This window comes from Manacus vitellinus, unplaced genomic scaffold (genome assembly GCF_001715985.3).
Source record: "Manacus vitellinus isolate BGI_N305 unplaced genomic scaffold, ASM171598v3 scaffold_6_pilon, whole genome shotgun sequence".
NCBI classification, from domain to species: domain Eukaryota; kingdom Metazoa; phylum Chordata; class Aves; order Passeriformes; family Pipridae; genus Manacus; species Manacus vitellinus.
Window position 1 is genome coordinate 4,073,153 of NW_021940750.1, and position 17,502 is coordinate 4,090,654.

At 41.5% G+C, this 17,502-nt stretch overlaps 1 protein-coding gene across 3 annotated transcripts in view; it reads right to left on the bottom strand.

Moving 5' to 3' along the window:
• The window catches only part of LOC103754042 (transmembrane protein 263), a 222,690-nt gene that overhangs the window by 23,883 nt on the left and 181,305 nt on the right, over positions 1–17,502 (bottom strand). The window contains exon 1 of one of the 3 annotated variants that reach the window (XM_018082938.1): positions 11,476–11,541. The exons of the other annotated variants lie outside the window; for them this stretch is intronic. Within the exon in view, the coding sequence (XP_017938427.1) occupies positions 11,476–11,509 (34 nt within the window). The 5' untranslated portion in view covers positions 11,510–11,541. Of the gene's footprint in view, positions 1–11,475; positions 11,542–17,502 lie in introns of those variants that run through there. 3 annotated transcript variants of the gene reach the window in all.

The following is a 17,502-nucleotide window of genomic DNA, read 5'->3' on the forward strand; positions in this document are numbered from 1 at the left end:
GCTTACAATATAGCACTAATTATCCTGCTAATCAAAGTAAAAATCCTTCAGTTTTGCAAATCCAGCCAGCAAAAGGCTGCAGATTCACGGCTCAGTGACTTAGCCCCTAACTGCCCCACATGCTAGAAAGCTAAGGAATAGGAATTTTTTAAAGCCTTTGAAATTTTATTCCACTCTACCTGCTTAAAACCTTCTGCCTTCATTCCTACCCTATCCCACTTGGATAAGAACTTGTTAACAAGGAGGTTTAGAGAAGAAATGTAAGACATTACCTGTCTGTAGCTGTTAAAACCTTAAGTCTGTAGTATATGAATGTTGTTTGTGTAGACAAAAATCTTCTGTTGGCATAAACATCCCCCTCAATCCATACGTCTGTCATGCACTGAAGTATATGGCATATATCAAAACCTTACATATTTTATTCTGGTCAATGGAGTTCACAGTGTGGTTACTTGTAGTGAACAACAGAATTTTCTTCACTGCAAACTATTTCTTTTAAAGCAGCTTGCTGCTTTGAGACACATGGACTTTGGTTTAAACGCTACAAAGTAAGGGAGAAAAAAATCACTATCAAACAAGAGAAAGGTAGACCACACAGAGATCACTTCTCAATTTCCAGAGTCACTGATGCAGTGAGGATATATGTTGCTTGAGAACAGGCTTGTCACTGGCTTTGGGTGGTGAAAGATCAGCAGCAGCTAAGGTTGGCTGGGAAATTTTAACTGTGCACAAATGACAATTTGAGTCTTGACATTAGAGCTGTTAACACCTGCATCTGAGCATTTCCAAACTTAGAAGCAGTCCTAGGCCTTGAAAAAAACAACCTGCTCTCATAAATTAGGACCCTATCATAGCTGATTAGGTAAATACAAGTTTTACTTTAAATTCATAATTTTGAGGGCAGCCCCTCATTTATTTACAGCTTCTTTTTAATTTTGAAGAATTAAGTAGTAGAAATTATTGAGAAGCACATAAGCTACACATACGATGTCTCTGACTCTGGAGATATCAAATATGGAGAGTGCTGCTTTTTTCAGGCTGATCTTCCTCCATATTTGAATATAAAACCACAGGATAATAATTTTCAGTCCTCCAGTGTCAGGTATGGTAGAGGAGGAGCCACAGCTTACCCCAGCTAAGCAGATTTTTTAATTCTCATGTAAGTAACCAAATCCGATGTTAGAAACAGGTTATTTGTCCTAGTATCCTTACTTGGATATCTAAAAATCTTACTGGTCTTTTGCTTAGAAACTTAATTTGCAGCCTAAATTTATTCATGGGCCATTTATACCCGTTTTCTCGTGGCAATGTTGTCTTTTAGTTTAAATCACTGTTCTCCCTCCCTGGTGTTTACTCCTCTGATGTATTTATAGACAGCATTTGTATCTCCTCTCAGCCTTTGTTCTGCTGGATTAAACAAGCCAAACACTTCTAGTCCTCATGTATACAATGGATTCTCCACTGCCCACCCCCACTCCCACCCCAGAAGCCTTTCCCTCTATCTATATGGCAGTCTCATGCCAATGTCCTTGCACATGGGTGTTTGGTAGTGTGCAGAGAACTGGCAAAGCCCTGATACTCCCTTCTCCCTGAAGGGATAGCTTGTCTTTATATGACTTAGGATTGCATTTGGTTTATAGTATACCAATAGGTATAGAAATTTCTTTCAGTAACTAACATACTCTAATCCCTCTCTTCCCTCAACTCCCTAATAAGCTCTCAGTTCATACCACACGTTCTTGTAACCAGCCTTTGGTTATAGTAATTTTTTTTTTTTGGTACTGTTAAAAATTGTTACATTTCTATCATATTGGCCACTGGTCATCAGTTTTTGCTCTACGACATACAAGCATTACTCACAGTAACAGTAATATGCTAATTGCTTTGGATGGTGCCTTTTCATATGTCCACACTGAGTGGAAAATCTATGCAGGAATCTAGAATCTGTTCAACCCTGGCAAGTATCTGCTCCAAACTGAGAAGAGGATTGCTTCTCCTTCAGCTCCAGCCTCCATCAACTGAGAAAAGCACCATTTCACCTGCGTGTGATCTCCTACCAATACGGGACACAAACCTGCGTGTGATCTCCTACCAATATGGGACACAAACTGCTTTTTGCTACTCCCTGAAACTCCAAACTGTCTTACAAACATAATGAATCCTAGCTGTGTGACTGGAGACCTTGGGAAGAAGCCCAGGAGATGTTTTTGCATCAATCTGCTTGTGAAAACAGAAGAGGGAACAGTCCTGTCCAACTGTGTTTTCTGTGTACAAGCCTACTTTTCTGTTCTAACTCTGAAGAGCAGAGAGACTTCTTTCAAAGAAGATTAAGTATAACTTTCTCAATCCTCAATGCTCTTGCAGCTTTTCAATTTGTGAACCCATTGAGTACTAGGCTTTTCACAATTTCCTCCTTACAATATCTCGTTTTCTTTTGGATGGTGGCAAGAGAAGCACTACTTTCTTCTCCAGCTACGTTATCTGAGGCATTTGCAGCCCTTGTGCTACAGAACGACTTTCCTCCCCTAATTACCTCTCATTTCTCCACTTCTAATTTACTTGTTTTGTTGAGTCAAAATTCTCGAGGGCAGCATGGCATTGAGACTGCAGCGCTCATCAGAGACTGCAGGATGCAGCTATAAAATACAGCAATGTTAGTAATACCTCTCTTAGATCGCTCACAGCCTCACTACCGACAAAAGGCATGTGGAAATGCTTATCAATAACATTGATTACAACCCAGATGCTTAGGCTGGCTAAGTATTCTCTAGTGCTCAAGAAAGCTGCATGAGAGTGATAGTCTTGCTCTAGCAGGACTCAAGTTGTTTTAGATTTCTTTGGCCCAAAAGCAAATTGGTTTAATTAACACCCTATCCATATGGGGCTGTAAGCTGAAGAGCAGATGAAGCTCTTGTGAGAGAGAACAGAAAACCCTGGTCCTGAGTCGACTGTTTCCAAACCTGTTTACTTAACTATTAGCGAGGGTGGCTTCTCCTTAATTTATTTACATACAGTGTTTCTGTAACCATCTGCTCTTAAACTAAACGAAAAATTATCATCTTTCTCCTGCTGCTGCGGAGACTCCCTTGGATGTTCTTAATAATACAAGAAAATCTATCATTTTAATGCAGACAGCTTGGCTAATAAAAATGATCTGTACCATTAGTAATTATGCCACAAATACAATGCAAACAAGCAGCCTTTCCCTGAAGAGGCCAAGCATAAAACACCTCTCTCACAACCAGGGGCCAGAGATGACAGTTCAGAAGTGGGACCTGGCTTCTCAGCTCTCTACCACCAAAGAGCAGAAAAACGAAGAGGAGGGCAGTTTAATGAAGTAACCATTACTCACTTCTTTAACAAGCTTTAGGTGCTTCAGTCAAACCTGCCTAGGCCCCGTTTTCCTAGGGAGTTTTTCTGCAGAGCCATATTGCTGTACTGGCTTCTACAGTTCTCAGAATGTCAGAACTTTTTATGGCTCTTTGCAGTGAAATGAGTTAGCCCCAGGTAACAGAGGGGAAACTGAGGCAGAAAGCAACTCAAAGTAACAGCAAAATGATGGGAAAAAGCAGTGAAGTAAGGAAGTTAATTCAAGCCATGAAATCATTACCAAGCAATTGAAAACATCACTTTAGGTAGGGCCTACTTAAAAAAGCTCCGCCACAAGCAGCTTGCGGATAAACGGAAGGACAGCACTACTGGCCCACGTGTTGCCCGATACCACTTCGGTGTGGCCAGCGCCAGAGTAGCAGGTGTGATACCTAGATGCTGTTTTTATTGACTGCTGCACCCTTCTATAAATGGTAGCAAATCACTTAACCTCCATGACTCAGTTTTTTTCCCACAAAAAGGCAATAAAATGTTTGGAGATTCAGGGATGAATGAAAGAAAAACAAACAAAGCAACAAACAAGTAAATGCTGTTTTCTTCAAACAAGTGCTAGGAGGAAAAGGAGTGAGATTACACCTCAAATTATATCAATAATATATGAACATACCTCTTTACTAAATAATTCAATTGATAGAAAAATGCGTGTAAAGAAATATAATCAATGTCTTGGGGATTTCAAACACTTCTGTAGAGAGATGAACTTTGTAAGAAATGAAATGTGAACAAATGGGAAGGCCAGTACATCCTGTGAATTCCTGTAGCCCAGAGGTCTGGCACCTTGCATGTGCTGCATGAAGAGACAGGAGAGTGTGCCGTGGCAGTGGCGGCTGGGCAGACGGCTGCCATGGGGCTGCTCATGGGAGCACACTCGGAGAAGCAGAAGATTTAATCATAACTTGGCCAACCTGTCTGTTGATCCTAATTTCCTTTGCTTCTGTGTCTCGGTCCATAAAATGGGGCTAAGGGCAGGTCTGTTTTGGGATGCTGGGATGGTTCATGCCTGAATATCCTTTCAAAAGCTAAGGATACACAAGGGAGGGTAGTTCTTTGCTAGGCAAGCAAGAGGAGTGAACTACAATGGATGATAACAGGCAGGCATTAATTGACTCTTCTGTGAAAGTATTGCAGGAAAGCACCAAAGGTGGTGCATCACAGGCTTTGCACAGATCGTGCAAAACACAAGCAGCAATTTCCTGAGCTACAGCAGAGGAAGCAATCCACGTGGAGGGAGACAGAGCTGTGGCTGTGAGCCAGTCCCAGAACTGCAGAGAAATATAGGAGCTTTACCAGCTGATGTTTTATACAGAGGTCAGAGATGCAGATAGATCATTGACATGGATGGTATCTCACCCATAAAGGGGATTATAAAGAAAAAGCCAAGCTACTTTTAAAAACAATGCTTTGGATAGCTGAAGAGCAGATCTTGGCTTGGGTAGGGCTGCTAGGGAAGACTGACGACTGATACATCGAGATCAGATACTTTACTTGCACTCATACCTACACAGAGGCTGTGAGCTGAAACAGATTCAGGGAAGCTATCAAATTCCCAAGCCCCATCCCCAAATCTGTCAGGGTTTGTGAGTGACAGGCCGCAGGCAGATGGTGGGGGAAGCAGGGTGAAAGGGAGGCTGTTGTGCTACACCAGATAGCAGTTGCTCACCCCCCATCTCATCACCATTTTTGCCTTGTATAATTTCAAGGCTTATTAATATTCATAAGAGGCATTCCATTGTGTTTGCACTTTTCTATCATGCTCTCAGGCCTGATCCCTTCTTGCCTTAATAGGATGCAAACCTCATGAAATCAGATCTTATTAGCCAAACTCCATCAGACACTCTCAGCATCACAGTAGCTCAGTCCCCACTCCTACGAAAGTGAAAGGGAAGCCTTTCACGCTGTTGACATCTGTAGAACTCTTAATCTAATACGACATTTCAATCTTGAGAACAGAAATGAATAGGAGTAAAACACAGTGCAGGGAATGCCACTGAATGCTGCTGAGTCAAGCCCCACAGCATCACAGCCAAGAGGTGCAAAAGTCCTTGGTGCTGGTTCATTAACACCTTCATCTCACTGATGGAAGACTGCTGACTTACCTCCAAATGAGTTCCTCCAAACTCTCTGTTTTAGAGCACAAATTTCTTGGTTTTCTCCCACATAATACCAATTCTATCCTGGTGTACAATCCCATCTCTGGGGGCTTCACACAGGGAAAACTGAAGGGAATGAGCAAGAAAAGGCAGTGCTGAGAAGTGGTGATGTTATCCACCATCTCTGCTCCCTGCCCTTCCTCAGCTTTAAAACCACTGACTTGATCAACATGCATGAATTTTCAACTTCTGGCCTTGCAGAGCTGAGAGAGGAGGATGAGATTGGAGCCTGCAGTGCGGTACCACTGAGGATGCTCTGCACCTCTGGAACATGTGCCTTGACTCCTGCTCATGTCTGCTCTGCACAACATCATTGGTGATAAAGATGCCATAGATCAATTTTTCCAGATCCTAGCTGAAGTATGTGCCTCTGGCAGACAGAAAAATCATTGCTGGAGTTGGAAAGTGAACAGATTTTGTAAGTCAGTGAGTGAAAACAAATAAAAAATGTACAGTGTCACATTGCCATTCAGTCATTTTCCTAAGTAGAATAGTACATTAACACATTAATTTCAAAAGAATTTCCAGCTGCAGTAGTTCACAAGGGCCTTGATAGGAGTCTCTTACTCACTGAACAAGAGTTGCTCAAATCTTGACCCTGAACTGCACAAATCCTTTCTGCTTAATTCATGACCTTCACACTGTATCAACAATAATTGATAGCAATTTGATGGAAAATTGCTGACCTAATACTCTGGACACTTTGCCAGTCAGGTTTGATACAGAATGGTTCTGTGGTGTACATCTCCCGCTCTCAATACATGGGAGCATGAACTCTTGCCAAAGATCACATCTTATTCTTGGCAGACAGTTGAGAAAATGAGACTAGGCCCACATGGATCCAAACTGCTGATGGCAGAGCTGGGATTCACTCATAGCCTTTCTCATCATGTAGGGGTGAAAGCTCTCTCAAATAACCCACATTACCAAAAGGTCCCAAGTGCAAGGACTCAGGAGTATCTTATCTTTAGTCATTTCTCGTTACAGGCTTTAAAATATCACTTTTTAAAATCTGAAAATCGGTTGTGTGAACATCAAAGGAAAGGAGAAATCTGTTGCTATTACTATCCATTCATACCTACACCAAGGAAATTCAGCCATACCGTACCACCATTATCTCTAACTACAAGGATTCTTCCAAGTGTATTTGAGAGGATTAAGGGGAACTGGTACTGCGACCAAAGGATAGCTGTGAAGTTTCAAAAACCCACTCAGATATTTATATTTTAAAATTACTGTAAAAGGTGCATGTTGTAATTTATAGCTAGATGAAACTGCAAAAGTTAGCCAGATAAGGGTGAATTATTGCACTGACTAAAGCTTTGTACGAGGGTACCACCCCAATTCAGCATCCCAGTGTGTAAGGCCAGGAGGGACAAGGAATTCTGATATGTAAGAGGGTTTTAGGAATACTGTTCATCTTAGCTTAATTGCCATTTTCTCTGAATCAAGATATCTCTGAGTAATCTGCAGACCTCACAAAAGGTTTCTTCAAAACACGGGAATAGGTTCTCCACAGGAATATGTTCTTGGAGCAGAATTATAGGATATTGCAGCAGCTGCTACCTCAAGGTTGTATGTGCAGCACACCGAAATCATCATCCCAGTAGAGTATGATAAGGAATGCCCTCTGGATCCCAGATATCTTAAACAAATGCAAGCTTTCCTAAGCCTTTTAATCAGTGTCACAGATACCACCCCTTGATACCGTGTGGCCGTTGTTACTTGTGTAGTGCCTGGAGAAAAAGATGTGTTGTGCTTTCCCTGTTGCATTCAACTAAAACTTTAAGAAACCTCGTTCCTCAAGCTGTGCCAACATCATTTAGGTCGTTGGTGCACAAACAAGGAGGTAAACAACAACAACCACAAAAAAATTGTGTTAATTTCAAGCTCCATTAGAAATGCAGGGTTTGGTAGCAAGAAAAATCAATGTTTGTCCAGTGGAAAAAAATAAACCACCAGCACTGATAGGGACAAAAGGGCTGTTTGCAAGTTTCTAAGAGGATGTAAAAATCTTAGTACTCAATATCGTATAAGCTGGGGAAAAATTATTTTCTTATCACAGAGACTATTTGATTCTGACATGGGGAGTATTTTCATGCGAATTATCCAGCTCCAGATACTGTCTGGCAATGTTTTCCTTCTTTGTACATCTGATCATTCTCCCTGGCCTCATTTAGGAAAGCAGCATTTTAATTTCTGAGAAATAGCAGGTCCCTATTAGACCCATGGTTTGTTCATCTTTAGGAAAAATCACAATCATTTGCTGCCATGACTATGTTAATTTGTTTAAATGCAGCAAAACTCCAAAGCTCTGGGCCATCCCAAAGCACCAGTGTGCATTAGGCTAAACTGCAGTCTACCTCATGTACAAATTCACAGAACATCAGGGCTGCTGCCTGATGGGAAAACCCCAGACTTGCACTCTCCAGCTGCCTGCTTGTGTGCTGCAGGCCAGACTCAGCTCTTGGCTCTGCAAACTCAGGACACCACTCTGCCTTTTAATGGGCTCTGCATGACCAGGAGCCTGCCCCTATGGCAGAATTCAGCTCTAAGGAGTTGCTTGGAGCATGGTGACTGATCCACCCCCTTCAGCTGCCATCTTGACAACTTACTTTTCCTTACAGAAGCATTAAAATATCCTACAGGGGAAAAAACAAACAAACAAACAAACCCCCCCCAAAACTCACAGGCAAGCCAGAAAGCCTAAACTATTCAGTTTAAAATAAAACAGATATGATCATTTTCCCACCCTTTGCTGGACATTATTAGTTCCCTGCTGGCACAGTCCAGCATGGACAAAGAGACAACTACATATTGCGTAAGGAAGCTGCAGCTAGAGAAAGCATATGACATCGGCTGTGTTCTCCTGTCAAGGGTTGGAAGTTAAACACTCCTTGACTGCAGGTATTCCTGCAGGAGTGTGAAGATGGAAGTTCATCCAGAGATGAAATCTAGCTGTTCTGCAAAGCAGTCCTAAACCAAAGAGGAAATAATTCCCCTTTGTTCTCAACAGATTGTCTGTCTTCACTGTCAAGAATGAAAAATATCCCAGAGAAGATCCATTTAACAGGGACTATACATTAAAGGACCCATACCAGAGAGGACTAACATCATCCTCTGGCAAGCGCACCCTAATTTTCTATGAGAAGTATCCATTGTGTGTCAGCTTTAAACAACTGAAAGATCTCAAAATGAAGTGGAACTTGTGGGAATCAGAGAGCCAAGATCAAAATGAAGTGCACCAAGAACTTGGAGTTAAAGCCCAACCCTAAGTGCTGGAAGGTTTCTCACCTTGTATCTCTGTCAAGAGGAGGAACGCTGCTAGTACTGAAAAGGCCTGACAGTGAAATGCATAAGCCAATTCAGAACGGCTCATTTCCAGATTCAATGCAAAGCACTGGGATGCGTAAGTTTCCCCCTCCACTTGCAAAGCTAACGGTGCTTTGCAGCTTGATTTCCTATATGTTTTAAATGAGCTATAGTAAAAGTGAAAATGCTTGGTCTCCAATGTAGACAAGTCCAACTGGGTCATCCAGGAGAAAGAATATGCTAACATGTGCAAGGGATCCACTAAAGTCTCAGATTATATCAGTAATAGACAGCTTAGCAACTCCTACCAGCAGATAAGAATGATGTACACTTCAACAGCAATACAGCATCTGTTCTGCACGATCAACTACGGAAAAGACTAGGCAGTTCTGGTGAGTGAGGGTAAGCTTAGTAGCTGAAGAGATTCAGCAGCTTTTGCTTCAGAGAATAAGCACAGCCATGTGTCAATTCATTCACAAATTCAGACACACCAATTTAGGCTAAGTCTGTCCTTAATTTATAACTTTCTGCATTCTGACAGCCCTCTGGGACTGTTAATTCATTTGGTGTCTGTACAGTATATATCAAGTGATGGGAGAAACAGCCCAAATATATTATCCAGGTAGCAAAGTGGAGGGAAGACACCTTTCGTAGGAAGCCTTTTTTTTCTCCCCACTGAAAGGACTTACTTCTCTTTAACCTAAAATAGCTAGATGTGAGGTTCAAAGGTGATTTTTCATTATAAAGCTCTATTTCCAGGACCCAACAATTCTTCAAAAGATTATCCTCTCATATTCAAATTCTGCAAGCCTGCACTCTCTTCAAAGACACTCGTTTCTTGGGACACTTGATCAAATTGCTTCTGACCTTTTCTACTATGCTGAGAGGCAGTGAAGAAAGCAAGAGGGAGAAGGATGGTAAGGGGAGGGATATGGAGAACAGGAAAAATTCTCATATATGAAGAATTCTTGTTAGTCTATTCTTGAACAGTGCTACAGTCAAAAGGTTTTGAAGTAGAAATCGGCATGGAAATATTTCTGCCTGAAGGATTTCAAAGAATAATCCTGGAAGGGTTCCTTGGGCATGGCTGGACTCCAGTGGGAATTAGTTTTCATTTGACCCAATTATACATGTTTTAAAAGCACATGCTGAGTATGCCTGTGGGGTTTTCTGCTAAGTTCATTAAAGAGTTGATTTTGTCCTGCACCAAGTACTCTACCTCAGTCCTGAAAAATGCTTCATAAAACCATGAGACTCATAAAAGTTTCTTAAAGCATGTTTCTTAAAATTAAGCAGGTGTCTATGTGCTTTGCTGGGTTAGATTTGACCTGTTGTTTTCCATGAATTCAACCTTTGGTCCCAGAATGAGATCCTGATCTCTCTAAAATTTTGCAAATGTGGCATAGTTGTCTTAACAAACTTTGCAGACCCACTCAAAGTAATCCAGAGCTGGACTCAAGCTATGTAATAATAATAATAATGATGGTGATACTTCTACTACTATTAATACCACATCAAGTGGGTAGAAACAGACATATTATGAAAATAAAAATTAACTGAAAGATCTACTTCAAATGAAGTTCAATATAAAATCTTTCAGCACAGAGAAGACACAACCAGAAATCATTGCCTTGCTCAACAGGAAAAACTCTAGTTTATCCAGAATACAACATGCCCTTTATAGTGCTGATTAGAAGGAAAAAAAAAGTTATGAAAATGAATGGTTGAATTCACAAAACTGGTGGTGCATTTAGTTTTTACGTAATAGCTCAGAGGTAAGAGCATTCACCAAGGATAGAAGAAAACTACACTTAATGGCCCTAAAGATTCAAATTTTTATCTCCAAATTGCTTATGGAGTACTATATACTTAGGCTACTCTGTTTTTTGGAATGGACTTCTTTTAGCATTTTCTTCTATGCAAAAATAATTAACCATGCAGTGGAGTGAGAAGTGGAATTAAAGCACTCTCCCTGCCAGCTGAGCATTCTCACCCTCGGTACCTTCACAAGACTAAAAGAAGCACGACTAGCAGCATCGGCCTCAAAACACTCTCTAGCTTGTTAGAAAAGGAACTTTCTTAAGTGATGGAAAGCCCTCTGACCTGAAAGGATAGAGTAGCATCTCTCCTATTTTCTTCATGAGCACTTAAGCTGGAGTCTTCCATGGATAGGACAGAATCCAGATAGTAATTTCTTGTGATATCTCCTCATCTCCCCCTTGCTGTTTCCTCACTGAACGTTACTAGAAAATGTATTTTTAAATGAGGAAATGGTTAAGTAATTACATCCCATCTCTCTCCCCAAACTTACTTACATTATAAAAATGCTGCCTAGCTCAACTATGTATGAAAAGTAACTGCAGTTAAAAGAACATAATTTAGATTTTAGTATAAGCAGACTGACCTTAAGAGATGGACTTTATTTCCCTGGGGGAAGAAGGAAAGCTGAATCACATATAGGGTTAATGCAAGACTGCAGATAATTTAGATCCCTATTTATTGACCGTAGTCCCTAAATTACAGCTAAGGAATACTGCATTCAGTCTATGTATGAATAGTCAAATTGGGTTCATCATTAGCTGCCTCAGCTTCAGGAAAGAACATGGCTAATAAGGTTACTTACAAAATGATTGGTGTAAATGATTTACTGAGAACATCTGTAAGAGGTCCAATTCAGACACACCATGACAATGAAAACAGGGAAACCTAGTGCAAGAAAATTAAAAAAACTAAAATCCTACAAAAGTTTCTAAACTTGCATACAAATTACCATATTGCATTATAGTATATTATTTGAGAACTATTGTCATAGTGTTATTAAATATAATATTGTAATGCAAATGCAGCAAAAAGCAGAGATAGGATTTGTCTGCAAAAAATGATGATACATATTTTCTGAATTTTGCATACTTTCTCTTGCATCCCTAATGTTCTCCTGGAGGGTACTTTCTCTTTGACTGTATAGAGTTCTGTAGAGCCTATCAAGTTCAATATAAACTGCTCATATCAGAAACCTACGACTCTTTGGAAATACAGCAAATACAGAAACTGCTGCTAGACCCCAGACTGCTGCAATACTAAGAATTTACAAGCCTTCTGCTGAGTTGGTTCTCAATGCATTTTCACATTTTCATCTGGGGGGAAAGCCATGGCTACATGAATGAAACACTAGTGGCCACACTCAAACTACTGCTGGCAACTCAAACTACTGCTGGCAACAACTGTGACTAAAGGGGAAGCTGGAAGAACAGCAAATCCATCGGGTAAATCCACTTGCTGCAAGCACCAGAAGGTCCAAATCTTCTGTCAACCATGAAACAGATAAATGAGTGTTTGATAGAAATATAATTTGAGAAAATAAAAGCCTCACTCAGCTTAGCAATGAAATATACTGCGTATTGGACCTGTTGGAAGAATAAGTAACATCCACATTGTGATGTGAAAAAACTCCCAAAATGGTTCCTGAGGAAGCAATATAACCTTTAACATGAAAAAATTTACTGTACGCTTGGACATTGCATTTTAAGGGTCACTGTTGTTGCAGTTTAATTGCTTGCCCTGAAAGTACTGCCCAGACACTGTGCTACACTGGTGTACTATTCTACTCCATGAACTGAGGTCCTGCCAAACTTAGAGCAATCCTTTAGAAGTCAGCCATTTGATTTCATCCTCAGGAAGTCTTTGAAAAGAATTATGTAAGACTAAACACAAAAATTGGGCATTAAGGAGTGGGAGCACCATGAAAAATGCACTACAACATGAAGCCACTCAAAAGAGAATTCTGGACAGACTTCAGTAAAAAATGGGATTTTTGTCTGGTTATTTCTTTGTAAAGGAGTAGCGGAAAGGTCAAGAAACATGAAATGTAAAAGAAAAATGAAGGTTCTTTAATGACATTTGGACATCAGTGGACAGCAGGCAAACATTCTACCTCTCCCATCAATTACATGGCCATCGAGGTTTGTACAGTCCTGCTGTTGTTCTCTGTGTGACTTCAGGGAAGCAATGGAGACTTGGTAAGCAAGAGCTAGATAAACAAACCAACCCACATGCTGAAGGCTTGCTAACGCCATTATTATCTTCAGCTTTTTTCTAGTGTTCACTCTGAAGATTTTCCCTCCCTCTGCTCTACCTCCTGCTTCATTTCACCTGTTTCCACTCCATCACAGCTCTCCATGAAGACCTGCCTCCATGGGTAGAGAAATGAGGGTATCATATGAGCAAATGCTGCACAATACACCACCTAAAGGCAGGCAAACAAGGAACCAGTGCTACCATGCAAACCATCACCTTACACAGCATCTCTCTTCCTCTGGACTTCTGTAAACTTTCTGGAGAAGAGATCTTCATTTATTTGTCATGTCCAATACTGACAGAAGGAGAGAGAAGATCTAAAGAGGTGACTTCCATCTAGCTTCCTGACAGTCACGGAAATAATGAACAGCAGTAAAGCTGATTCATGGCAGGAGATGCAGAGCAGAGGCTCATACAATTATTGTGTAAGCCCAGGTCTGAAGACAAGAATGGTGAACTGTGTCTGAAAAGCACAGGAGGAACCCTGAGATGAAATCTGTTTACCAGTTTGAAACATGTCCACAGAGGCATTGTTTTGCTCTCAGAAGTTACAAAGGAGCAGGGAAGAAACAGAAACCACATTAAAAAAATCCAGAAGGGGAAAAAAAATTCCTCATAGATGTTTCCTCAGGATTTTTGCAGCTACCATCTGGTTTGAAATGGAGGGTTTAATTCCATAATTTCACAACTACAACACGTTTTATAAGTAGGAACAAGAAGGGAAGGTAGTTTGGCATCGTGGTAAGAATTGAGGCAAGTATGCTGTTAGCCTGAGAGACAGACACAGAATTAAGATCTCATGAATGAATCATGTTTTACAGACTGACAATCTAACAAAGCTAACCTGAGCTACACCAAAAAATCAAGTCTCTAGAACTACCTAGTCCTTTGTCTTAATCAGCACCTGTGTCTGGCACCTCTTCATCCCTGATGCACTTTGTTTATGCAGTTACCGTCTCAAGGCCCACGTGAAATACGGGTGACAGTCATTTTGAAAGAAGCACAAATCCTGCATCATGGGCTGTCTGAACACATTTGGCTGGTGTCTGTATCAGAGATGGTTGTGCTCTGATAGGAAAGATCTAAAAAGGCATGGGGTCACTGAAAAGTATCTGAATAAGAGACAGACCCAGACAGACGAGTAAAGTCCTTACATTACTATTTGTCCCTGAATTAAGTTGTCCTGGGTTACACAAAGAATTCTGATATCCACCTTTTTTCTTTTTTCCCCCAAATATGCCCTTTTGGGTTTTTTTGGTGTTTTGCCTTCTTTAAAGAGACTGAACTGCTAGTGATTAATGACTCAAACATTTGACCACCTGCAGTGACCACCCAGGTATTGTAAGAGACTGGACTAGTGGTGCTAATGGCTTAATCAGCAGTGTGCTTTGCTAACAATGTGCAGTGGCCACCCAGGTGCTGAGGGCATGCACATCCGACACCTCAGGCTAGGAGAGAGGGGGGGTAGTGTTCTTTTGTTCTTATGCAAATGACTCAGCTGTGATAACTCCCATCCGGGAAGCATTGGGACAGTTCACACATAGCCTGTAATCTCTGCTGATGGGCCATAGTGGATCCAGCTGTGCTGACCTACGAGGCAGCTGTAACACCTTAGAAAGTGTAGAAGATTCCTGAAATGTCCCATGATCCATTATTGTATCACCCATTGTAGAAATCCCCTCCCCAGGGGAAGTACTAGAGGCGTTTCTACTGAGCCTAAGCCAAATAAAAGACCACACTCCTACTTCACTTAACACTCCCCTCACCACACGGGAATTTCCTTACAACCTGATGGTTTCACCACTACCTTGACTGATCTGGACTGAGACCACCACTTCGACCGATGAACATTGAAATTGCATCAACCAAGTCTTGTCACTGGATCCAGTGGGTGTCTTGTGGGTCCTTCCAGTTGCCTGGGTGTTCACAGCCCTGCTCCGACTGCCTGCACCAGCACCGCAGCCTCACTCCAGCGCCACACAAGCATCTGCCGGTATCAAATCACAGCTATCTGCTGTTTCCTGCCAGCACTGACTCTCCAACTGTTCCTGCCAGGTTTTCTGGGCATGGGGGAGGCAAACCAAATGGAAGGGCCACCCATCTTGTCTTTGTCCTCTGGTCATGTGTGGTTTTTTTCCAGGTGGGGGACACCAGCTGCCATCTCGATTTGGTTTGGTGGGTGGAGCTTGGGAGTTTCTCAAGATCAGTTGTTTTAACCCAGTTTTAGCGGTGTTGTTATTAGCATTTCTTTTTGGTAAAGAGTTATTTTTTCACTTGTATCTGCTCTCTCTGCATGGGAGAAACTAGGGGTATTGAATCTGAGGGAGGAGACTTCTGTCTGAGGTCTCCGCCTCTCCAAATTGTCTCAAACCAGGACATACACCTAGCCTGAGAAGAGGAGTTGTGTGCTAGGGATTAGATGCACTAAAAATAAGAACCATTACAGTTCATGCATTAAAGGGATCAGGCAGCACCTGTGACCAGAACTCAGAGCATATCAATTCTGCATTTCCATGCTAATGGCACAAGAGGAAAAAACAATGTTATGGCTACAACTGAATCATACTCTTTTGATGATTCACTCACAACAACCCTAGGGCACAATAAAAAATTATGGCTTCCATGGTCTGCTCTCTCTCATAAGGGCTAAAATTTCAGACAGCCATGACTCAAGTTCAGATGCATTGCTAATGCATCACTTGTGCATTGCTGTCAGCATGGAGAGGGGAAGAGCAAAAAAAGTGCAGAGAGTTTCACATTTGGGCTTTGTGAGGTGAAGGCAGCAGAGATATTCTAACACATACATCACAGAGCTACACTATACAACAGCCCATACAGGTCCTTGGGTCATAACACTTCCCCAAACACCTGGAAAAAATGTTGCTCTAACAACCTCAGCAGAGATGAGGGCTCAGAGGGGAAGAGAAAACATAGGATAAGCACAGTATTCAAGGTGACAAAAAGTTCAGGTGTCTCTTTACACAGCCAGAGAGGTTTTCTTTCATCACTGCAAGTGACATTACACCACTGGGGACAAATACACTCTGCAGACCCACTGCTGAGATCCTTAGCCAGGCATCATGCCTTTGCACTTGGCAACAGCAGATCTCGAGCAGGCCTGTGCAAAGAACTTTGAGCCCATAATTCGATACATCTGGTTTTCCTCCTTTTTCCACCAAGCACAAGTTGTCAGGAGGCTGGCTGCAAAAATCTCAATCTGCTTTAAAGTAGTTGCAAGTCCTTTCCACAGCCTGTTGTGCAAGCACTGTGCCAATGTGGTGGGTTTCAAACTGTATCATGAAGAGGGATGGGTTATTTGTCTGTCCATCAGCACAGTCACTGCCAGCAGAAGGCAGATGCAGTGAAGAGAGAGGGTTAGTCTGGGAACAGGGATAGAGAAATGGAGCTGCCATGAAAAGGTCCATGGGAGAAAGACAGCTGGCAGAGAGAAGAGAAAAAGGAACTTGTGGCTTCCAGGAGTAGTAGGACTGGGCCACACCTTTCTGCAAGAGTTCTAGGACAAGACTCAGTTATAATAATGATTGTCCAAGACACAGCACCTTGCTTTTACTCTTCTGGGAAGCTTTACTTTCTGTTTTCTGAGTTCGCCTTTCTGTTAGCAGGAGTTTTCTTAGACCACTGTGAAGTTTTCTGTAAAGAAAACTGTAAGTTTTTTGTGCTGTCCTTGAGCTGCCCTGACACAGCCACCTCCTACCATGCACCTCTCTCCTGATGTGCTCCTACAGCAGGTTCCCAACAATGTCTTCCTGAGAAGACATTCCCCAAGATTATGTTTTCCTGAGTAGAGTGACACAAGTGATTATCAAACAGTTTAATAGGATGTGGAGTTTGGCGTGGGAGAGGAAGTGGCTGATGAAAGAAAAGGTTTTGGATGTGGATGCAATTTCCAATATGAAAACAAATAAGATTCTGAACTTAGCAATTCAATACATTATTCAAAACTCATACTCCTTGAACATTCAACTCAAACATTACCTTATATGGGTAGGAGGGCTGGCAAAGCTTGAGCACTCTGAAACCCTCCAAATGCCAATGGTAATGAAAAAATCACCCCTAAATTAGAATGTGTGCTCATGCCACAAAATTACTGAGGAATATAATTTTTCTCATACTCCCAGCTTGGTGCCTCTTAAAAAGGGAGGAAAGTGATCTTCGCTGAAGAGATGGGAGTTGCACTAAATTCATACAATAAAGCAAATCCTAGGCACTCAGCCTTCTATTTTAGAACAACTTGGTATTATTAAGCAATAACTCCTTGAAAACACAGCATACTAAGTGAAAACAAATAGCTCAGAAATGCAAGGCATCCAGGATCTAATTTCTCTACGTAACAGAGAAGCAGAATCCACCTATATTTCTGACATCTTCCACTACTAAGTGTTCTAGATGAGCAATTCTTGACACTGAAGAATCGAGAGCAGTAGAATGTGAAATGAAGGGTGATGGATGGAGACTGTAGCAAAGAAAATGATAAATCATGATCTGAGCTATAGATGTGCAATTCTGGGGAACCTGACTTATTCTGACTCCACCAGATTGTGTTAGACCACAGCTT